Source organism: Carassius auratus, chromosome 15 (assembly GCF_003368295.1).
Source record: "Carassius auratus strain Wakin chromosome 15, ASM336829v1, whole genome shotgun sequence".
NCBI classification, from domain to species: domain Eukaryota; kingdom Metazoa; phylum Chordata; class Actinopteri; order Cypriniformes; family Cyprinidae; genus Carassius; species Carassius auratus.
Window position 1 is genome coordinate 10,570,907 of NC_039257.1, and position 24,723 is coordinate 10,595,629.

Consider the following 24,723-nt stretch of genomic DNA (forward strand, 5'->3'; position numbering starts at 1 on the left):
AAAGTAATGTCAGAAAAGATCTAGGGATGTATAAAAGGGTCACGATTGGATAGGTACGGGTCATGGATTATTATCGTTAACTAAAACTACTATTGTTCATTGAAATAAATCTGAAATTATAATTATAAATATAAATATTAGATGAAAAACTGTTGCCTTGCAAACAAATTAAATTAAGTTTCATCTGAAGCATTTATGGTAATAAACTGGTAGTAAATAAAAAAAAGCAAAACCTAAACTCAAACTGTGACTGAAATAAAAATAGATTAAACCTAAATAGTGATATAAAAAAAAAAATCTAACAAAAAGAAAAAAATCACAAAATACAATTACACAATAATTAAAACAAAATAAAAGATTATTTACAATATCAATAAAATATTTCTGAAGCACTGAAATTACTAACTGACAAGTAAATAACAAAAAAACTAACAGCAATATTAGAAAACTAATAAAATGGCAAAAGCACATAAGAAAATCACATAATAATTAAAATAAAATTTGTATAAAAAATAAATGTTTTCTCATGTTAATAAAATGCTAATTCGTATTTATAAAAATGTAAATATTATATAAATAATACTAAAATAACACAGGTACCAACCAGTCTTGTGGGATTAAATTTGGATGAGATCTTGAGGTCATGGTCTTCTTAATTAGATCACTATCTAATGCCTTGACCTGCTGCCAGCTGTTTTTGTTTAGCTTCTAATACCATCACATATAGCACTGTATGTGTTGATTTTGACAACACTTGTGAGGACCTTTTTTCTTAATAAAATGACCTGTCAATTATAGTGACACATTTGCAAAATAAATTTGCAATTTTGGGATGCTCACAAATCAGTCGAATTAAATTATGTTTTGTACTTATAATTGCTTTTGACATAATTATGTTATATAATTATGGTTACAATTATACTAATGAGATATGAGATAGGTTGCATACTATCAGCGGCACAAAGGAATACTTAATCCACCTTTTGCGAGGGAGAAAGTTTAAGTTAGAGAAATGACATTCAGACTAAAGGCATACATTCATTTAATTTCACAAGCTGTTACATACTGTACAACAAAAACTGAGATTTTCAAAAAAAAAATATTATGCTGCTACAAAATGGATTTTACTCTCCAAGGTGATGCACGAGCAAACTTCAAGTCTCTCACAAGGGAAGGAAATATATTTGTATCAATACAAATAATAATATTTTGGCATTGTCTGTGTCAATGAATAAGGCTATTAAAACAACTGTGAAAACATATTAAACAATAAAGCATACAATTTATGGGAAACTATTTTTGTTGGCTTGCTTTTTGAATAAATAGTAGAAAAATAACTATGTTTTGTATTTTTGGGGAAGGGGTTTTCATACTTTTTTGTCAGCTGAACCCCATGACCTAAAATATTTTATTGAAGTAGCCTAAGATCCCCTGAGATTTTAAGAAAATATTTCAAGGATTTGACAACGCATTCAATCATTGTTCACTGTTTTCTGATATCCGTTATTGGACACATGACGAAAAGGTACAACGAGTACAATGTTTTATTATTTTTAAATATTGTGTCATTTTGATTGCTGAATGTTCTAAAATCATTTCTGCATTTTAATTGTAATTTTTTGATGTTTTGACCAATACAGTGAAGGATTTATCAATCATTTTAATCCATTTTCCCATAAAGAAATACTTTTTATATGTTTTTTTTTTTTTTTTTGCAAAACTTGTACAAACATTCAAAAGCCGGGCAGCGAGACATAAATACACTCCAACAAGAAGCAATCATAAAATAAAAAACAAACATTCTGGATTTGTAAATTATAGAATTACTGATACATTAAAGTGTAAATAATGTAATAAACTTACATTCAATACTTTTTATATGTAATGTTAGGCCTATGGAAACAGAGCGCAACGCGTCATAATCTGAAGACCACACCCACAAGGTACGGCATTTTTGTAAAAGTTGCCTAAATAACTTTTTTTAAGATTTTTTTTTCTAAGGCCTAGTCCTGGCTTAAGCTAAGCCCCGTTAGTGAAACCGAGTCTTAGTAGTAGTAGGAGTAGCCCAGTTCCGCAGGAAAACCGAGGACTTGGCAACACTGCAGCGGCCGTTATTTTGAACTAACGTTACATTGGAGTTGCCAGGTTTTCACGACAAAACTCGTACAATTGCTACCCAAAACTAGCCCAGTCTCTTTAGAGGGGTGTCCCGGTAAAAAACGCGTTCTGGGGGTAAAATACACCTTCTTTGCGAGGTTATCCTAAATACCACATTATTTGGGTGGGTATCATCCATAGACTGACTTGCACTGAACTACAGTAAAATGCGCGTTCACTGCGAGCTGAGCTCTGGCTCTACGTCATCGCCCCAAAGTGCCATAGAGTGGGCGGGCCATCTCGATCGGGGATGAGCTTTAAACATGAGAGCATAACCTTAGGGTTGTGTTCTCTATCATAACAGTCCGTTTCGATCTCAAAAAGCGCTTCCAGCTGCGGGGGTGTATGAGGAGCATCAGAATAAAGAGTTTTACCTCGATCAGGTAGCGAAGGAGGTGAAAGTAGGAGTGGAAGAGGGGGGCTGTGGTTGGATTTAGTGAAAGAAAACAATATGGCCGCGGTGGAGCTGGAATGGATCCCTGAGACCCTGTACAACACCGCTATCTCGGCCGTGGTCGACAACTATGGCCGATCGCGACGTGACATCCGCTCTCTACCTGAAAATATACAGTTTGATGTGTACTACAAGGTAAGAAGAAAAGCGAATTGACTCAGTGCGGAACAAACATCAAAAGCATCTGACACTTTTTACTAGCAGCTTGGCTAACAAAAACTGTAGCTAGCTCTCAGTGGAGCGCTTGTTAGGAAGAGGCTCGAGCTACTAGACGATTCAACCGTTCAGGTTTTCGGTTTTGAGAGTCCACTCGTTTCTCTGTGGCAGTTTGGGTGAAGGCTGGTTGAAGTGGACACTATGTTCCAGTTATCTTAGCATGTACCTTATCTAACGTTACTGCTGCATGAGATACAGCTCTCTGGGTCAAGACTAATTAACTATATAACACCGTGACATCTCTCTTTTACTCTGTTAACCTTATTTATGGGTACGAGCCCAGTCTAATATGTTTTTATAATGTTATGTGAGTATTTAAACCATAACCCTGTTTTTAACGACTTCATAAGACAACTGACATGTGAAACTTTTATGTGGTTTGAATGGTTTGTCACCAACCACTGTGAAAGGTATTAATTAAGACACTTATTAGACAGAATAATAGAGGCTTTTAACACTTAATAAGGTCCCTTGTATTAACATGAACTAAAATTAAAAATACTTCCGAAACATATATGAATTGTATTTAATGATAATTTGAACGTATAGCTTATTAATACATTATTTAAAAATCTAGTTGGATCTTTTAAGATCATTTAATGCACCGTGAGCTTACATGAACTAAACATAGTTTTTAATTTTTTTACAAATATTATTGTTAATGTTAGCTACTGGTTTTATGTAATATACTTTATATTGTACTTTTTCTAGTTATGCCAAGTTCTAAAATATCATCTTGGGTAGAAATTGTGAGTGCACAAATATTTAAAAAAGATTCTTATTCTTAAACCTTTTTTCTGTAAATCAAGTAATACTGCTGAAGTTATGGGGCTTTTGAATATTATTGTGGACAGATTGGGGCCCTGTCTCAAACAGTAAGGGTTACATTACACTGTTTAGAAGATAATTTAACCATTTACTCTTTGCATTATGTTTTTCAAAGCTTTGTACAGTCAGGCTATTTGGTGCCAAATACCAGATGTGCCATATCACAAACAAAATGTTTTTGGCACATGTATTGGTCTTGCAAAAACTCTTCCTGATTGTACATTCTGTTTTCATATTGGCTACATTTCCTGGTTTTCTGGTTCTTGGCACCCCCAAGGGAAGACTTGAACTGTCTTTGTGTCACATGTACAATAGGGTCAGCAGTCTCACATTTCTTCATGTGTTCCAGCTTTACCAGCAAGGCCGTCTCTGCCAGCTGGGAGGGGAGTTCTGTGAGCTGGAGGTCTTCGCTAAAGTCCTCAGGGCCTCTGACAAAAGGTACTTGATAATCTTACTTGCTACAAATGTTTTAACAGTAGTGTATCATATGTTAAGTGTATTGTGTATATTTGTATTATATGAGCCATCCTGCTTTCTAAATATTAGCTTTGATTTAAAAACTATATTGATCCACCAGTAATAATCTAATATGAATTCTATAGTATTTGACATTGCTTGAAGTTAAAGAAAAGTCCCTATACCATCACCCTAAAAAACAACTTGTATACAGTATATGCATGAAATTTTTTTTTTCATAAGGCCCTATTGATACTTCTATGAAAGACTTAAGTACATATTTTCTTTCCCAGGCACCTCCTACACCACTGCTTCCAGGCTCTGATGGACCACGGTGTAAAGGTCGCTTCAGTCCTGGCCAACTCTTTCAGCCGCCGATGTTCATACATCGCAGAGTCCGACGCGCATGTGAAAGAGAAAGCTATACAGTTCGGCTTTGTTTTAGGTATGGCTCACTTTTCTGCTTTCTCAGCTCGTAATAACAAGCTGTTGCAATAATACTTTGCTTGGATATCAGGTGGCTTTTTATCAGATGCCGGCTGGTACGGAGATGCAGAGAAAGTCTTCCTGTCTTGCCTCCAGCTGTGCACGTTACACGATGAGGTTCTTCACTGGTATCGTGCGGTGGAGTGTTGTGTGAGGTGAGTGAATGGTCTGCTTGAGTCTCTTCTAGCTCTAAAGGGGGAGTAAATTGAATTAGTATCTTATTAATGTGGAATTTGTGTGCCAGGTTGCTCCATGTGCGTAATGGCAACTGCAAATACCACCTGGGAGAAGAAACTTTCAAACTGGCCCAGTCTTACATGGACAAACTAGCCAAACACGGCCATCAGGCTAATAAGGCTGCCCTGTATGGAGAACTGTGTGCCCTGCTCTTTGCCAAAAGCCACTATGATGAGGTAAGTCCCATTGCAAATATCCCAGAGGTCTGTTTGAAGAATGGCTGCTCTACAGCTTAATGTGTTTCAGGCTTATAGGTGGTGTATAGAGGCTATGAGGGAGATCACCGTTGGCTTACCTGTGAAAGTAGTAGTTGATGTTCTCAGACAAGCCTCTAAGGTCAGCGATTGTTAGATATTTGAGTTTTTTTTAAATATATGTGAACTTCTTTTCCATGAAATAATGAATATCGATCCCTGCAGGCATGTGTTGTTAAGCGGGAGTTCAGGAAAGCTGAACAACTGATAAAACATGCCGTCTTCTTGGCGCGGTGAGCACTGTCAAGCGTAGTTCTTTTTTAAGCATGTGTGGTGTTGAAATTTTGTTCTGTTTGGCAGCAATGAAATGCCTCTGTCTTTCCACATTTTGTTTTCAGGGAACATTTTGGGCACAAGCACCCGAAATACTCCGATACACTACTAGATTATGGATTTTATCTATTAAATGTGGATAATATCTGTCAGTCAGTGGCCATTTACCAGGTGAGCCAAAAAAAAGTAGTAAAAATAAAGGATTTTCTCATTCTTTGAAAGATTATTTTTGATGTACTTGTTATTGATGTGTTCTACCTTCAGACTGCACTAGATATTCGGCAGTCAGTGTTTGGAGGGAAGAATATTCATGTTGCAACTGCACATGAGGACCTGGCGTATTCGTCCTACGTCCATCAGTACAGCTCGGGTAAATTCGACAATGCACTGTGAGTATCTCAATCCCGTCCTGGGCACATTAGTTACATGTTCAGAGAAAGAATTGTTTTATATAATTTTAAACCATAATCGCATGTCTGGTGGGTATATGGACAGTGCAAGGGTTTTGTGCACCATTCTTGCACTCTAGATTTAGAGCAAATCTATTGCAGATGACTGATGGACAGATTGACTCTCATTAGCTGGCTCTTTTAAAGAATCATAAAAAAAATCTCAATTGTTATCCGTTTGAATCATTCAAACTGAATGTGTGTCAAACCGATAACATCAGTATCATTATTAACTGGTGGTTCATGTGACTAAGTAGTTAAAGTGTATTTTTTTTTTAAGTAATGACACATATAAATATGTCATTTTAAATATTACTACAAAATAAATAATACTTTTGTGGGACTCTTAGCTGCAAAAACAGAATTCGTTAGGCAACACTAAAGACTACGTAATAGGTTAGAGGCAAAATAGCATTGCTGTTTTTTTTTTTAAGAAGACAAACATCCTTATTAGATCAGCATGAAAATATGAATAATTGAATTGGTGTTGTGACTCACTTCTTCAAAAGCACGCTAACACATTGCTCTATTCATACCCAGACAAAACAGTATTTTGGTTGCAACTAATCCCATATGAACTTTTATACCATTTTATATGTCCCTTGAGTGTTTATGAAATCCATGACACAGATGACCAGTAGTTGCCCTAAACTTTAACACAATTAAGATGTTTTTGTAGAACTGTTTTGTCCTCTGTGTTTCTTTTTTTTTTCATGGAAGTGTTTATCGAATAACATGAACCCATTTCACACTTTTGAATTTTGCTTTTAGATTCCACGCAGAACGTGCCATAGACATCATAACTCACATTCTCCCTGAAGACCATCTGCTGCTGGCCTCATCCAAGAGGGTGAAAGGTGAGACTAGCACTTTGAAAAGCTTTCATAACTCTTCTCATTCACAGCTGTGTTACTAGAATGACAAAATTAAGATGGCCCTTGACAGTTCAAAGTAGTATAATCTTTTCACTCATCATCCAGTTTTATTTATTTCTTTTTAAATCACATTACGTCAAGCTAATTTGTATATCTGCTCTTCCATCTCAAGCCCTAATCCTGGAGGAGATCGCCATTGATTGCCATAACAAAGAAACCGAGGAACGCCTCCTACAGGAGGCTCATGATCTGCACCTCTCCTCCCTGCAGTTGGCCAAAAAAGCTTTCGGAGAGTTCAACGTTCAGACGGCAAAACACTACGGGAACCTGGGCCGCCTCTATCAATCCATGCGCAAATTCAAGGTGTTTATTAATCAGTCCTTATTTAAACCCGTAGTATAAGTAATAATGGATCATTGTGCAGGCGTTGATCATTGTGTGTTTTTGTTTTCTGTTGTGTAAGCTAAACTCAGCTTAGAGTGCTTCTGAGGTCGCTCTTGGGCTGACTGAACCTTCCATGTTGTGATTTGTAATGCAGGAGGCAGAGGAGATGCACATCAAGGCCATTCAGATCAAGGAGCAACTGTTGGGACAGGAGGACTATGAGGTGGCTCTGTCAGTGGGACACTTGGCCTCGCTCTACAACTACGACATGAATCAGTATGATGATGCAGAGCGTCTTTACTTGCGTTCCATCGCTATTGGTGAGGGCTACGTTTGTCATGAACACATTTTGGGTGGGAGTGCATGATATCTGTCCCATCAGTTACTGACCTTTTTTCTTTTTGTAAATGATTAATATAACTTAATATTGAATGTATAATACAGACAAAAATTGAATTGGAATGCTCATTTCCACAGTTTTTACATTACATTTATCTTTGCTGTCATCTAATGCTTAAATTGAAAACAGCTTTTTGAAAACATTAACAGTTTCTTTTCTCTTTTTTTTTTACAATTGTAATTTATAATTTCAGTTAATTTTTATATTTTAATTAATGTTTATAGTTAAACACTATTCAAAACTGGAATAAATGAATAATCATGTATGTTGTAATGCCTAAATACACTTTTAAAATTTAAAATGGTTTGTTTTAAATAATAGTGAATTGTAATACCTGCCATTTTTCAAGAAAATAATTATGAATCTGTATTTGCCACAATTTCATAATCTTGCATTCCTAATTTTGGATCATTTATTGTACTGTTAAATATGATTTTATGCTCGTAAAGGCTGCATTTATATGTTCAAATATATAGTAATATTGAGATAACTTATAAAAAAAATTGTAAATATCTATTTTCTATGTGTGTATATTTTAAAATGTTGTTTTTTTTCTGTGATTGCAAAGCCATCATAGCATCATTACTCCAGTCTGCAGTGTCACATGATCCTTCAGAAATCATTCTAATATGCTGATTTGATCTGCTCAACAAACCTTTCTTATTATTGTCCGTGTTGTGCTGCTTAATATTTTAGTGTAAACAGTAATATATTTTTACTAACCTAAAACTTTGGAGCAGTAATGCTTGTGCTTTATCTTCACATGTAAAATCATGTTCTTAACCTAAACATAATAACCACACGTCTGTTGTTTCCTTCAGGCAAGAAACTGTTCGGGGAGGGTTACAGTGGACTGGAATATGACTACAGAGGCCTGATAAAACTGTACAACTCGGTTGGAAACTACGAGAAGGTCTTTGAATACCACAATATTCTGTCCAACTGGAACCGTTTAAGAGACAGGCAGTTTGCAGTAGCCGATGCGCTGGAGGACGTCAACACGAGCCCCCAGGCCACAGACCAGGTGGTCCAGTCTTTCCTGCTTTCCCAGAGCCACGGAGCCGGGCGTCCCTGCTTGGGCTAACGGCCTGGAAGCCCACATAAAAACCTAGATGTGCACACCCACCTCCATTTCACACCCTCACACCCAGTTATTCACAAGTAGTCCAGGCGGGCAGGGAGTGTGATTATTAACTTACAATAATTCACTTGTACCAGCAACTCCCCAAGGCCGTTTCCTTAAAATGGGAGAAAAACCATGACATCTTTGCGACCATGATAACACTCATGATGGAAAAGCAACCATTCGTCGAATTCATTCACTCTCCTTTGACGAACCCGACCATTTCTTGAATAAAAAAAAAAAAAACAGCGCAGTCCGACAAAGACGGAAAACTTCCACACTCTCTATTCTTTTTTTTACATTTTATTTTGTATCTGAAGGAGAGTCGCTCCACACTACAGGAATATTCTGTTTATCGCCACATTGCCGGTTTGTGGAGGCAGTTGTTGAAATCGTTCATATAACCGAGTGAAGGACCATCCGTGTCCCCATTAACACAAGGATTAGAGCTTGACTTCATGTGATGCAAAGCTTTGCATTTGAGGATTACTTGTGTGCTCTCTGGAAAATGAGACCAGCCATGTTACATTATGGACCATTATGTTTATTTTTGCTTTTTTTTAATTATTATTAAGAATTCATGTCACGTGTGGAGTTTACGGACCAGTGAGTTTATGATTGCTCTAGATACCTGGTTTTAACTTTCTCTTCTGGTTTTGTATTCCCTTAGTACTGACATAGCTTATTTTAAACTGCCAATAATTTATATGCAAGGTATGCTACAACTTGTAGGTGTAACGTTGCAAATGGATGAGCCAAAATAATTTCTTTTCATAATAATAATAATAATACATGTGCGACCATAGCTAATTGCCATAATATTAACTAAACCAAGTGGGAGGATGAGTTCACAAAGCTGGCTTTCTGTCACAGCGGAGCCTTATTCACGCACACACACACAAGTACACACACATGATATAAGCTGAAGTAGTGATTGTTTCGAGACCAGGTTTCCCAGGTCGTTGTTGTTTTCCTTTCAGAGCTGGGCCCCGGGCGGCGTAGATTAACACCCCTGGCCCACTGCCAGCTGACTGGACACACAGAGAAAAGGGCTGAGCACAGCACCTGTCATTGTGAGAAGGCTCCCCTGCTAGGGAACCTGTGGTACAGTGCACAGGGGTGTGAATCCGCGCACCATTGTGTAGCAGCTGTGCAATATTTACTGAATGCACCTGTACCACTCCAAATCCAATCAGTCTGACTCATTCCACTGCCGCTCCACTCTCGATCCATATCCAAAACACACAGACTCCCAACCACGTTGACAGGAAGAGCGTTTTACGTTTGAATGAGGACCATTCAGATTAAATTGGCATCCATTTGTCACACCTTCATGGTGAACTCCTTGCTGAAACAAAGCCTTGCTGCGGTCCAGTCATGTAGAATGTGCTTTTAGTGTCTCAGCACATTTTAGCTCCTAGCCAGCAGCACCAGGACCCCAGATCGAGCTGAAGTCCCAGCCTTAGTCTTAAAGGACTCTCAGCTGGCTGGGATCTGCTTTGTCAGCTGTTTCTTTTTGAGTAGCTTGCTTTGAACGAAACCTCCACCTGCAGCTTTTCAAACACCTTAAGCCCAGTAAACAGAGCAGTAGATTCGCGCATTGTGACTCCCTACAAATCCCTTTATTGTTATGTTTGAGGTTTCATAGTGAAGAATAAGGTGGTCTTAAAAAAAGAAAGTCCACCTAAAATTACATTTCTGTCATAATTTGCTCAGCCTCATGTCATTCCAAACCTGTATGCATTTTTTTTTTGTGCTGTGGAACTTAGATATTTTGAAGAATGTTGATAACTGAACCGTTTTGATTTCCATTGACTTCCACCGTATGGACAAAAGTAAATGGGAACTGTAAATATTTATTTTATGTTTCACAGAAGAGTGAAAGTCATACAGGTTTGGAAAGACATGAGCTTGAGTAAATGATAGAATATTCATTATTGGGTGGACTATTCCTTTAATATACCAGACTTGAGGCAGCAAGGTAAGGACAGGAATTTGCCTTGGTTAGAGAGATGGAATATTCTAACAAATAAACTGTGATCTTGCAAACTTTGTAAGTGCATTTCCATTGACTGTGTGCTGTAAATGGTTCCCATACCAGATGATGAGTTTAGGAATATGAACATCAAATGTGAAAATAATGCACACGGGAAACAAGTGAGCTTGGTGGATGCTGAATGAATTTTTAATGTAGCTCGGATTGCTTCCTTCTGAATGTGGATTCAAGGGCTTATCTATCAACCTCGAAGTGGTATTTCATGGTTCGAGAGATGGTTGATCACCGTTGATCAAATCCAAACCGCTTCTCCATCTGAACAGGCCACAGTTCCCCCCCAAAAATCAAAGGTGCTTCTGGGTCAAACATTCTCTATTTTTGCATGTTTAAGTAAATGTATATAGATGTAGATGCATAGCTACAAGTGGTTATTGTCCCAGTGGTGAGCTCCATAGTGACAGAAAATTAAAATTTACACTGAGCAGTTAATAAATGTCCCATGAAATAAGAGAGAGAAAAAAAGTGTTAAACTGATCACAGAAATTAATAAATAGCATCCTCTGACAATAAAAGCAATCCCGTCACTTCAACTTTTCTTTGAAATCTGCCCTCAGAGAGTTGGAGAATGTAATTAAAGGTTGATAACTGATGCATTTGGGGCCTTTTATATGCTAGTTATCTTTATGAAGTCCTCAGACGTGATTTAGCCAAAGTGCTGTTTCAGATGGACGATGGCGATCCTTGAACTAACAACCTATGAGTGGACGTGATCTCTTAGGACCTTCTTTTATTGTCTATATTCATTGGAGAAGAGAAGAGTTTTTGATCAAATCCAGTGACTCAGAGGAAAATGGTGTATTTAACATTGAAACTGACTGTTACCCTGGAAGTGTGAGTAACCTGTGCCACAGTGAGCCTCTGCTTGGACACTCTTCAGTCATTGGCTTTATGTAACGCACCCTCAGTAGAGTCTTCTGTACACTGTACATCTGTAACCACCAAATCATTATTAAACTCATTTGTATCCACTATTGTGAAAATCTGTAACTACTTCTAACACAAAAAAACAACATAGAGCTGTCTAATAGACTATAATGAGCAATACTGCTTCTGAAGTATTAAAGTTGCTTTATTTTTTGCCTTTAAATGATTATTCCTGACCTGTTCCTGAAGCCAGTGTGATATGTTGAGTCTATGAGTTGTATGACTGCAACGGGATCCTACAAAAACCACTCTTTTGGATGGATTGGTGACTAAACAAAAAAATTAAGAATAAAAGACTGTACTCAACATGTGTACGTCTGGAAGATATTTACTCACTTTTGTCACTATAGTCATAATTAATGACCAGATATTTCCTTTTTTTAAATCCCAAATTACTGTATCTGTCCTTGAAAGATTATTAATGTAATTTATATACACTACTGTTCGGTTTTTATTTTAAGAAAGTAATTTTTATTCAGCAAGGATGCTTTATGAAAAGTGACAGTAAAGACAATCCTACAAAAGAAATATATTTCAAATTAATACCTTTTATTCACTCAGCTGTTGATTATTTTTACAGTTTTGCATTTACCATATGCTTATTTCTAGGCACATTTTATCAGTTCATGCATTTCCTGAGAATCAGACTCATGATTTAACTGTTACTAGTGCCATACATTGCTGTTTGAACTGCAGAAACAATAAAGTCCTAAACAATAAATACATGAAGTGCAGTTTTTGCATCAAGAAAATCTAAAAAACAATGTAACAGTTACAGTGCAAAAAGCCTCCTTTCCTAAAAACAGCATTTAAAGACTCTTAGCATATATATAGCCAGAGTCCTTTAATGCAGTGCTATGGAAAGGAATCTTTTTTAAGGGTTTTCAAGAAAATATAAATAAATCCCTGCCACATTACTCCCTGGTAAACTGGTTTTTCTTTTCCATAAATTACATTCAATAAGCTCAGTAACACAGATAGTTTTTTTTTTCAGCTGCTTATTAGACCAGAAGCCTCATAAAATATGATTTTCAGTCTGAAACCCTTACTACATCCTAAATAAGCCTTTAGAGATCCCTAGTTCTTCTTTTCTTCCTCTTCATCCAGTAAAAACCTCAAATGGGTTACGATGCACCACATCTGCAAAATGACATTAATAGTAGTATTTACACATAAATGCCTTAATTATTACAGTAAAAGCACATTAATAATGCTGAGTAAACATGCTCCTCACTTCAACTGCAAAGCCCAGTAAGCGTCCTGCCGTCAGCACCAGAATCCCCAGAATCTGTAGCCAGTCTGGGGCAAAGAGAGTCTGCGACAGCACCTCATACTGGTAGCCATACAGCCACACCGGTAAAACATGAAGCCCTGCTATTGTCAGGATGCCCAAAGGTGTCTTGAAGCCTGCAACAAGAATAACGGCATTCTTCAGGGCTTTTCACAATTAAAATGGGTCGTTCTTAACCCAAGGTAAATGGGGTTTATAAATTACAGCTGTGAAACATTCCTCTAAAAGTGGGGTTTAGAATGACAATGGAGTTCAGTGCAATGTGAAAAAACATACATATGTGCTTTCAAACATTTTACAGTTTCAAAAGAAAAAAATTACTTGTTGCTATACCTTTTGCCATCACTGCCTGGACCCAAACCGGGCTCTCTGTGAACGAGTTCTTCCATTGGGCACCTCTGGCATTGTGGTTGCACACAAATACACACCACTCCACTGAAGACACCAGCCAGCCCCACTTCACAAGCACAGGAAGCAAAGTCTTTCAAACTAATAGGAATATGTCCATGACAAACATACTGTACATACCTCTGCTGTCTGAACGTACATCATAAAGCATGTTCCAGAGCATGCCACGTCCTACATTGTCAATGACCACATCCAGCCACGCTCCGAACCTGGAGGTCTGCTGCAGCCGACGGGCCGCCCAGCCATCCACCCCTGGCACAAAGATCAAATAATAAATCAAAAAATGTGGTTTCCAACATTCTTTAAATATACTTAAACTAATAAGTGAAAAAGTAAAACGTTGTGTCAAAAACTATGATGCATGTTACATTCTGCACCTGCATATTTTTAGCAGAATATATTATGTAAATAATAAGTAAGGAGTAAAAGAAGAGAGAAGAGAGTAAAAAATAGAACTAAAAGGATAAATAAACAAAACTACAAGAATAACAATGATTAATTTAAGTTACTTATATTATTTATTACTGTGTAATATTTCATTATAGATATTATGTAATTTATTCTTAATGATTTTTAAGACGTTTTATGGCCCTCCTGGAAGTTTACTAAAACTCCCTAGTGTTTCTGGTCCCTTTTAAGCAGCCTTTGTCCTTGCTGATATTATAGTATAATATTATAGCATAATAATAGTGTAATAATATCCGATTTAAAGATAAAGGTTCCAAAAGGGGGTTTTCAAAGCGATGCCATAGAAGATCTATTTTGGATTCCTCAAAGAACCTTTCAGTGAACAGTTTTATTTGTAACTTATTTATTTATTATTGTGAAGAACCTTTGATTAATAATATAATCTTTTGTGCAATGCAAAGGTTCCATGGATGTTAAAGGTTCCTCATAAATCTATATGCTAATAAAGAACCGTTATTTTTTTTAAGAGTGCATGTATTTATAATTTCCCTAGCTTTCATGTAATTAATTACCTACCATCCAATATAATTGATAACACATACAAGGGCACAAAACTCCCTGGGTCACTATACAGAATCCAGGCAGTGAGAACAAGAAGAATCCGGATATAACCTATAAAAACAAACATTTTACCTTAGAATTAGCAAAATACTATATATAGAGTGCATTAAATATAGGCTGTGTCGTAAATGTAGTTGGAGTGTTCGAATATTTGTGATTCTTTAGAACGAATTTTTCTACTGCAACAAATACACGAATGACATATAATGATTACTCTGACTCACCAATTATATTGGGTACATAGAGAAAGACATGAACCCCCATATCACAGGTGCTCCTCTCTGCTGCTTCTGCAGCCGCCGCGTGTCAACGTCTTCTGTGTCGGAAACAACACCTATCTTATTTAAATGACTTCATATGAGCAGTAGTACCTAATTAAAATGTCTTTATGATCATAAACATTTATTTCGCTGCAAAAGAGTTCACCTCTTCTTTAGGTGTCACATTTATGTCAGGGCAGATAAACAGACTCTCTTCCGGCTTTATGACAAGCTTTATAAGCGTCATTCGTGCTGCACAGACGCTAGAGGCCATGGGAGGGCGCTAAAAGATAAGAGTCTGAGAGATTGTATGTATTTTTGAAGCTTAATTAAGATTAATGAAAGGTTGGCACCAAATGTGTACGTGTACAGAAGGGTATATTTGCATTAATTACTTGCCAGAACTGATTATGTATAGATAACACATTCCTAAAAAATGTAAAAGACCAAACCTGTGTTGTTATTGATTGTTGTTGATTTTAACGTTTTCGTTAACTGAAATAAAAGCGTCTGCTATATGATTAAATGTAAATTTTAAAGTAAGAAACTTAAGAACTAATAAAAATGACAAAAGCACAAAACAAAATTACGAAACCTTATACTAGAATTATATGAAAATATCAAATATAGGTTCAACTATATAGCATTGTAAAACACACACACACACACACTCACACACACACGGAAGGAAAAGAATAGTAAATAGCCCAATACTAGGCTACAATAACGCTAAACGTTACGAAAAAGGAATTTACTTGCAATAAGATTCTAGATAACATTTTTAAGCAATTTTAAAACCTAAAAATAAACTATTTGACCCCAAATGTTTTTAAACACTTAATATCACATTTTAATTATATTTCGGTGGGTGATAAAATTAATAGAAATAGCTGAAGGCTTCCCAGATTAAAAAAAAAAAAAGAATGATGAAAGTCATAATTTCATTATTAACCATTTTATTCCCATATACACAATGTCCTTGGAAAGTAAAGGAGTGGTGTTGTTTTTCTGATGCAACACGGTGCAAATTGGTTAAACTGGCTCCTCACAGCCAATATCTAAAAATCTAATATCAAGAACGGAAATTAAAGTCAACGGCACATCAGCAACCTCAGGGCGCAAAGGCGTCGGTGCTGCGTTTCTTGCGCAAATCTGACGCTAATACGCCCCCTTTGCTCTGATTGGACAAAACTCACGTGATCGAGTATGGAGGCGTCGGCGTTTAGACGCGTCACTCGTTGATAACCCTAAACTCTAGCGCTTGACTTGATAGGAACACCATACTGAAAAAGAGAAAAAACAAAACAACGGAAAACAAGACAACAAGCACCGGTCACACTCTGCGCATTTCTGCCGTTGCCATGAAATGAGGGTACCATGGGCGCCAAGGAGTCACGGATAGGCTTCCTTTCGTATGACGAGGCCGTTAAAAGAGGTAAGAGGTTTTGAGCTTCAGCGATTAACGGCGGTCAGTCAGTTACGCGGCAGCGCTAAGCTAGCGTTAGCAGCGTTAGCCAGCTACTTAAGCCTACATTTTAACTCTTTCTGCGAGCTAAAACGCCTTAACCTGTCGTTTCACAGAGCTGTTATGTGAAATAGGGGGTGTAAAGGGGCTTGTGGGGACGAAGGTGGGGCTGTTTTGACTTGTCTTTGTGTTAATGGTGTAATGTTGCTGTCAGTGACTGCGTCCCAAAACCTAGTTAGCTGTCTACTTAACGTAGATTCTTCTGCATCATATTCGCGTTCATAAGAGGCCCCAATTCGTTTGACAGTGCACATCACACTTGGTTTTGACACACAGCAAGTGTCTAACTAGGAGCCGACTGGAAGTGTAACTAATCTGGGCAGTTCAGGAGCGATCATACTGACAAACAGCTTTCACTAATCTGTCAACATTTCTCAACACCCTGTTCTTATTTATCATGTAACCTATCGCATTTTATCAGCTCACTCTTCTTAAGAAGAGAGTGGAAGTGCTTGTCCTGACACACTGAAATCTGAATTTTGCACTCGCTACTGACCAGTGTATTCCCACTCCTGTACCTTTGGTTATTATTAGGACGTTCGGTGTTATTTAAGGGTCATTTTCACTTTCAGAGGGAAGTGGATGCTCTTCAAGAATCATTTAAGAAGTAATTGAGAAATCATTTAAGTCTTGAGTTAAGTGAAGATTTTAATAAAGGCCTGCTGACAAATTAATGACAGGTGGATGACCCCACAACCAAGGATGTAAACAAATATTTAAAGGGATATTTACCCAAAAATGAAAAAGTAATCGTTTACTAACCCTAATTTTATTCCAAACCTGACTTACTTACTTCAGTGAAACATAAAAGAAGATATTTAGAGAAATGGCAATATTGTGGAAGTCAGTGAGGAATCAAAATTGTCAACATTCTTCAGAATATCTTCTTTTATGTTACACAGAAGAAAGTCATACAGGTTTTGTATAGTTTAGGGTCAGTAAATGATGTCAGAATTTCTTTGTGCATTTAAGGCGGGAAGCAAGGATATATTTGAGAGTTTGTTATTGAATCTTAATATTAAAAAGAACCCTTAACTGTATCCGGTGGTTACCACCATCACATTTCATTTAAGACAATATTTGAATTTATTGACACCTTAAGGTCCAGCCATCTTTACTGTTTATTGGCAACTTTTTATCAGTGATATTTAGTCAAGAGGCATGAATTGTAAATACAGATTTGCCACATTGACCATCAGAAAGATACTTGGTTTGAAAGTTACTCTGTATGAGTTGTTTAATACATGACTATATTATTAAGAATAAACCCAATATTAGCCCATGAAAAACCCATGTTAAAATTGCAGTATAGCGTGTAAATTCATCACTGACATGGCATAAACATTACATTGGATTTGTTTACTTAATACCAAGGCAGTACGTCTGGTTTCTGTTTAAGATTGTGCAAGTGGTGGGGGTATATTTTGAGCATCACATTCCTAGGCTGCATATGCATTTTTTATGTCAGTATACTCTAGTATTTTTCTGGCAGTCACAATAACAGGTGTAACTGACTGCTCCAGTGACCTGACCACAAGTTTGGTTTCAGGTTTCTGTGTATTTATGATCCAATTTAGATTTCTGAAACTAAGATCTGAATGTCAGTATAGTCTGATGCTAACATGCTACTGTGTTTATGTGTAGTGATAGGGGTGTTGTGAGCAGATACTGGCACCTGAGATCAAGTGCGTCAGCAATGCTTATCTTTCCACACCTTGATGAATAAGCAGAATTTAGCTTTTGCTTTGCACAGGCGTTATTTGCATCTTTGTTTCTCTTACCAGGAAACCATAGGCCAGGATTTACATTCTGGCCAAACCTATTACAGCTACAAAGGAATTTCTTTTGCTTTGTGCCTCTTGTTGACATAATTGCTGATATAGTGTTTCACAAGCTAAATAGGGTGTCTTGTGAGTCACCTGAGAGTGTTGAAGGGTTAAAACAGTGTGATTATTATCGTACAGCACTGTGTGTGTGCACCTTGATGTGTGCACGAGTGTGTTGGTGGGGAGAGAGAGTTAGCTGGCCCTGAGCCTGTTAGTAGAGGTAGAATTACTCTAATTGTTCCAGCTGCACACACACTGTGGTGGCACATTTATTGGAGCTTTTTTGTGCCATGCTGCCCAACAGCCAATGTTGCTGACATCACTTCGTCACAATAACATAGTGTTAAGGAGGAATGGCATTCACGTCAGCATTTTGTTGTTTTCTTTATTAACGGCTAGTTCTCGATCATGTACTAGTTTTCCTCAAATCCATCATTGTTTATCATGTATTGTAAATGATTTAAATGATAGCGAGGGCTCCATTAGATTACCTGACCTTTATAATAGTATATTTTTTTGCATTGTGATTGGCCAAACACCGCAAGCACTCATCGGAAATGTATGCCCCTTTCCATAATCATGAGCTTCATCTTTCAAAATAAATGAAAAGACAGTTAACCTGTTAGCCAGCACAAAGATGCCCTCGTCCGGAACGCCTTTCAACTTGCACGTCAGTGTTTATGAATCAATTAAATGAAACGGGACAAATTTCATCTTGACAATCTATGTATCATTATAAAGATCTAAGCCTCAAGCATCGACAACAGATCGCTGTTTTTCAATGGAAAGATTATAAAGACTGTAATTGCTACATTTGTGTAAGCAGTATACATAAAAACATGAGCAATGAAAACGCTGGACATACCAGATCCGTCGTAATAACGAGTCATAAACACATCCACAGCTGTAAATCCCTGTTTAGTTAGAAAGGTAAGGGTCCACTGAACGACATCTCATGAAGCACGTTTAGTCTAACGAAACAATAATGTTGTAATATGGATCATAATTCCTTTGTTTACGTTTCGGTTCTTCAGCAACAGAACTGTTTGCGTCCCTTATGGAATAACTCACGGTTGGAAACTGCGTCTTGGTAGTAACGGCATAGTTTTGCAGTTTACAGGGTCACAAACAGAATGAGGTGATCCACCGGAAAAAAGAATGAATGAAAGATAGGCGAAATATAGTTTATTTGAATTTTGGCGGTCCCTCGTGACGCTCTGACGCACCTGTCAGCTGATGGAGGCGAAACTTATAGCGATCGCCCTTTTTATTGTTCCTTTTTTTTTTCAACAGTTTTTATATATGTAAGAGTGTGTTTTATGTTGACTGTGAATGTATCTGCATGATTACCATCTGTTTGAGTGCAAATCAGCCCAAATCAGCTCGCTATTACTGTATGATAGATACACACAGCATCACCCTGACTGCTTCAACACTAACTGCGGTTACTGAAACGACGCCGCCTTTGCATGAACATTTGGGTGGCATTACACAAATATTCCCACATCGTGACATAGACATGTGGAGTCGTGTTAGAACGAGCCATTTTAGGGGGCGTGGCAGAGTCTTAACTTTGATAAAGAATATCTCTTTGTTTCTGAGACTTTATTCTTGGCAACTTCAGAGATCTCATCTATGCACAATCAGCTTGTAACACTCCAAAGAGAAAGGAAAACTTGGAATCGCATCATATGACCCCCTTAAAAGACATAAATACACAAATAGCTTACATGTCATGATCAAAAAGACATCTTGCCTTAATTTGTTAGTATTCCTACTGTGTCATTCTTGAAAAGGTTTGCAAACATAATGTACTCCGGTTCATTTGAATCTAATGTGAGGGTATCACTCCAATGCTCATCCTCAAAAGTTTTCAGTGTCTTTCCTCCCAGATTGAACATTCAATACCGTTTTGTATTATAAAGGAGTTTCTAGTATCTCAGCCCTGTCGTCTGTAGCTCCCAGGCGTACGGTGAGCCCATGCAGGCATTCCCCTGTCAGCTTGACTGAGAGAGGCTCCTCTGAGATTCCAGGCCATCGAATCCATCTGAGATAATTAAGTCTCGTCCTCAGGAATTCATGTTTATTTATGATACTTACCTATAAGCGTCAGGCATCTCTTTTGCACTCAGGCCATCCTCTGAGTCCTCTGTCTCGAATGTAAGGTTGCCACCACCTACAGACCTACATTGGAGCAGCTTACTGGGAACTCAAAGTAGGTCATGTTTCTGAGTAGTAGCGCACTGAAATGAGTTTTACTGTAGGATACAGTGTATTCTGCAGGCTTCCATCAGTAACTGCGAGCATTATGGATCTAGCTGTCTCTCCTCTGAGGGGAAGCGCTCTGAGTGGACCAAGAAAAGGAAAATCAAAGAGGCTGTGAATGCTTTAGCAGTCTGTTGCTGTGCTATTTCAAAGAGTAGAGCTGTCACTGAATTCCCCAGAGCAAGACGATATTTGCATTTCCTTCTTTCTTTTTCATAACGTTAACATTAATGCCATTGAATGTGTTCCTCCATGTTAGACTGTTTGTTTTCTTTTTGAGTAATATTTTCAAGGCAAGTTTAAATAAACACTAATTCAGTCAAGTATATAGTAAAGGTTGACAGTGTTATTGGAGAATAATTGAGTTCGTGAATCAGAGGATATAGGTTACTTTGTCTCACTATAAGTACTGTTGCTCATAAAAAGGAAAACTTGAACTAGCCCTTGTGTATTTCAATCTATCAGTGATCAATTTTTTCCACCAACCACAGACTTCACTTTACATGCGTTTATTTTATTTTATTCTATTTTATTTATGATTTTGAATAAAAAAATGATGATTTTATAATTATTCTGGAAGTTTAGTTAACGATTCCAGTGTTTCATCTCCTTCATGCATGTTTTAATTAGCTGCACTGTTGTCTCCCAAGGGAAACCATCCCATGGTTTGCAGATATTATTTTGGCACCTTTGGAGAGAGTAATTTGAGAATTGCTTAATAGAATTGGCTTAATTGTCTCTTAATGACTTAAAAAACTGGTCAGGTTCTCTGTGCACATGCACAGAAAATATCTGCCACATTAAGCATTGACAATGTCATCGACTTGTCAGTGGGACATCTGGTACCATGATTGTGTTTGTGAATTTGGGATGTTGTTCGCCTCATCTGATGCTTTTCTCCTACAGAACATTATACATAATAAACACACGGCCTCCAGGTCTATTAAAATGCCTGTGGAGAGCCTGCAGAGAAATATTTGTTCGCATCTGCTGACCTGTCGACATCTCAGATGCATCTGCCTATTTCATAGACATGTCTGTGCATTCTGTATCGCATCGCATGGTCAGCCTCACCTTTTGCTCTTAGCAGAGTGTCTTTCTCTATAGAATGTGGCCTTGGAGAATGAATGTCATTTGGGGATTAAAGGCTTTCTCCTGCTTCATAAGAAAACCAACCTTCTTTTAGTTTTGAGGAATTTTTATTACCCTCAGAGCTCTAAAGTGTTTTCTCAGGCAGTATTTTATGGTTCACCCCATGTTACGGCCAAGAATATGCAGTGTGTTTCCTGTCGTCATATCTTCACTGCACAACATACCCTTTTCTTCCTGGTATTGTGAAGACTGTGACTATTGAGAACATTCTCTGCATAGTGGTGAAGTGATATATTAGCAAGACTGATTACTTGGCTGAAAGTAGTTTATATTGAGACCAATAACATTACTAAATCCATGAAAGATGCCAAATAGTAAAAAAAAAAAAAAAAAAAAAAAAACCCAGACCTTGGTGTTAATCACTTTTTTAAGCCTTCAATTCTTTTTAAATGGTCCTGATGTGTATGTCACAAGTGGTAAACCATTGGTGAAGCTTTCTGTGATTTGTTAATATCCTCACCATTTGTCTGTAGTGATTTTGAAAAAGTGTTCCTGAGGCAGACAGTTGCATCGCAGAGTGAAAATGCTCTTTTTAATTCCCTTTGAAAGCCAAGCATTATGTGTATGAATGTGATTCACCATTATGTGCATCTCTTCAGATCCCTGAAACAGCTCATGGGCTTCATGCAGCTGTTTTAATGAGAGTGTTCTGGCTCAAAGTCTCACTTTTGTGCTGAAATTGTTCTTCGATTCCATCTCGTCATAATCATAATTGTCATAATAATTTTCATAATAATTTTCATAATAATTGAAAAATGTGATTAACCAATCAGAATTAAACTTAGACTGAACCTCATTGTCACACAAGTAGGGTAAATTTTTTCTGTTGCTATTAATTGCTAATGCTTTTATCAAGGTATATGGTATTATCACGGTATTTATGCAGTATATACAGTGGTATTCTTTTTCTTATAACTAAAATAACTGAACATTTAAATAAAATAAAGCAATACAGAAAGTTTTACACAGATTAAAGTGCAAAAGAACTATAAAGACCAATCTGTGTCACTTTACAGTAAGACCTCATTAGTTAACCATTAACATTCACAATGCGCAATAGCTACATTTGCTACTGAAATTATTAATCTTTGTTAAAAAATACAAGTCTTAGTTCATGTTAGCGTATTAACACAGCTGCAACTTTTGATTTTAATAAAGTGTTATTAAATCTTGAAATACCTAAGATTAATGAATGTTCAGAACAATTTTTTATTGGCAGTTTGTTAACTAATGAATTAACTAATGTTAAAAATGAATGTAAAGTGTGAATGAACGATAAAGAATCAAAACACTTTCAAACAATATCTAGGGCATTTTGTAGTCCAGATTAAAATGAAAAAAAAATTAAATTTGAAAATAAACAGCCTCTAAATATTAAATATTTGGCACTGTGATGAACACCATAGCGAATCCACAAAATCTGAATAGCTATTTAATATTATTTTAATATGTTTAAGAAAGTAGTACAGCTGCTTTATTTATGGGGTTTCCAGGGTAAGGGCTGCATTTTCTGCTGTTTAGCGCCATCTGCTGTCAGAGAGTGGATGTGCTTTCATTCAGTGCATCTCTCAGAGTTCCCCCATGTGCTACTAGTTTACATCAGAACACACAAGCTCTTTCAAGCAGCATACAGCTGCGTTGTGCATTCTGACCAGTTGATGGGAAAATTATTCTTAAAATGCATTCAAAATTCATAATTATTTATAATATGTTATTATTCACGGTATTTAGAAGTGCCGATGATAACAATATATTGGACATTCAATACCGAATACTGGCACACGTCTACACACAAGTGAAAAAACAAGGCACAGATCAACTAAATAAACTTGCTGAATCAGTCAGATGCGTTTGTTGAATTCACATTCTGACTCAATTAGTGAACTGCAAGTTAAAAAAATATTTTCAGTGACACCGGTTTTGAAATTACACAAAATTTGTGAAATTTAAGTCAGTATCATTGCTGTTTGTAACAATAACAATGTGTATGTACATCTGCAACCATTTTTTTAATATATCTAAAAAAATCATTTTAGTTAAAAACAAACATATTTATTTTTAGGAAAAAAAACTAAACGAAAGGCAGGAGAGCATCTGCTTCCATACTGTGACAACTCCATTGAGTCATCAGTGCATATCAGTTCTCAAATGTCTCTGCTCTGAACAGAGGGGGCTTTTTGGGGTCACAGTTGCTCTGTTTCAGTGATATGTTAACAACTGTTATTACAATGGAGTGGCATTTGTAGCCTTCTTTTATTGTGGATGTGCTATTTGCTGGATAAATCCAAGCCTCCCCCAAGCCATGGTTCACCCAAAAATGAAGAGGAATTTGAAGAGGAATTTTAGTAACCGGACAGTTGCTCGTTGTAGCCATTGACTTTAGTATTTTTTTTTCCATCTTCAAAAAAAAGCTTTAAAATATCAGCAGAATAAATATATTCATGTACGTTTGGAACAACTTGATTAACCATCCCTGGATGTCTATATTAGGGGTATTTCAAAGTCATAAAGCATTTCTGGAAATATCTCATTTGCAGAGAACATTATATTTTGGTTCTCTACTTTTGGCCCTGACCCTGTTATGGATGAGTCAGATAGAACAGTGCTGTGGTTTATGAGCAGGTCTGTGATGTATTGTGCTAGGCAGTACAAGGCTATGAGTGGCGTGAAGCAGCAGTGGTCTCCTGTAAGTGTCTGAGTTAAATACAGGCTGCAGAGGCGGTGATGTTTTAAAAGGAATGTGTGTGTGTGAGAGAGAGAGAGAGAGAGAGATGAAAGCGCACTGGCTGTAGTCCTCCTCTGCCATCATAACTCAACATGCTTTGAGCTAGAGGAGAAATGTGCAAAGATGGCAATGACTTTGACTTATAAGAAATATTCTCAGCAGCTAGCTTTCTCAGGCCTGAGGCACTTTTGCACCAAACATGAACTGTAAAAACCGCTTAAGTTAAATAAATGATTAACCACTTGATGCCAATTTGGAAATATAATACGGTTCAAAGTTGTTTCTTTTGAGGTCAACAAAGAGCTCAAAGGGATTCAAGGTTGAAACTGGCATGGGGTTCATGTCTCGATTTTTCTACAGCTTCTTGTTTTGTTTTGCTTTTTTTATACAAATTTATACTTTTATTCAGCGAGGATGCCTTAAATTGATCAAAATGTTATTCAAATGTATTCAGAAAGAGATATTTTAAATTGTATTTTGCATATCACGCATTTACAGTTTTAAATGTATTTTTGGTTAAATAAATGCAGTCATGGTGTGCATAAGATACTTCTTTCAAAATAATTTTTAAAAATCCTACCAGCCCAAGTTTTTACATGGTAATGTATATATTTATTTAATAGCCTAATTAAACTGTTTACACATTTTCAGAGGTTTTATTGTTTATTTT

The 24,723-nt window shown here is 36.9% G+C and overlaps 3 protein-coding genes across 8 annotated transcripts in view; 2 read left to right on the top strand and 1 right to left on the bottom strand.

Annotated features, from left to right (window-relative positions):
- The first annotated feature begins 2,363 nt into the window (after nt 1-2,363).
- On the top strand, nt 2,364-11,735 carry appbp2 (amyloid beta precursor protein (cytoplasmic tail) binding protein 2). Its single transcript, XM_026282290.1, has 13 exons — nt 2,364-2,746; nt 4,005-4,093; nt 4,405-4,556; nt 4,629-4,752; nt 4,842-5,010; nt 5,081-5,170; nt 5,254-5,321; nt 5,427-5,532; nt 5,626-5,750; nt 6,582-6,667; nt 6,858-7,048; nt 7,224-7,389; nt 8,291-11,735. Exons 1-13 carry the CDS (start codon nt 2,609-2,611, stop codon nt 8,551-8,553), a joined length of 1,767 nt encoding a protein of 588 aa, XP_026138075.1. The 5' UTR covers nt 2,364-2,608; the 3' UTR covers nt 8,554-11,735.
- A 278-nt stretch (nt 11,736-12,013) lies between these two features.
- On the bottom strand, nt 12,014-14,812 carry LOC113115049 (uncharacterized). Of its 4 annotated transcripts, none has more exons than XM_026282292.1 (7): nt 14,727-14,812; nt 14,525-14,616; nt 14,256-14,351; nt 13,411-13,523; nt 13,197-13,320; nt 12,807-12,979; nt 12,014-12,712 (listed from the first exon to the last, which is right to left on the bottom strand). In XM_026282292.1, the coding sequence occupies exons 2-7, from the start codon at nt 14,562-14,564 to the stop codon at nt 12,650-12,652; spliced, it is 609 nt and encodes a 202-aa protein (XP_026138077.1). In that variant the 5' UTR covers nt 14,565-14,616; nt 14,727-14,812; the 3' UTR covers nt 12,014-12,649. The 4 variants fall into 4 exon arrangements, with proteins under 4 accessions (XP_026138077.1, XP_026138078.1, XP_026138076.1 ...); XM_026282293.1 differs by having other exon boundaries at nt 14,525-14,613; nt 14,727-14,762; XM_026282291.1 differs by having other exon boundaries at nt 14,525-14,797.
- A 970-nt stretch (nt 14,813-15,782) lies between these two features.
- The window catches only part of usp32 (ubiquitin specific peptidase 32), a 47,929-nt gene continuing 38,988 nt past the window's right edge, over nt 15,783-24,723 (top strand). For all 3 annotated transcript variants that reach the window (XM_026282295.1, XM_026282297.1, XM_026282296.1), the window contains exon 1: nt 15,783-15,995. In XM_026282295.1, the coding sequence (XP_026138080.1) occupies nt 15,938-15,995 (58 nt within the window). In that variant the 5' untranslated portion in view covers nt 15,783-15,937. The remainder of the gene's footprint in view (nt 15,996-24,723) is intronic.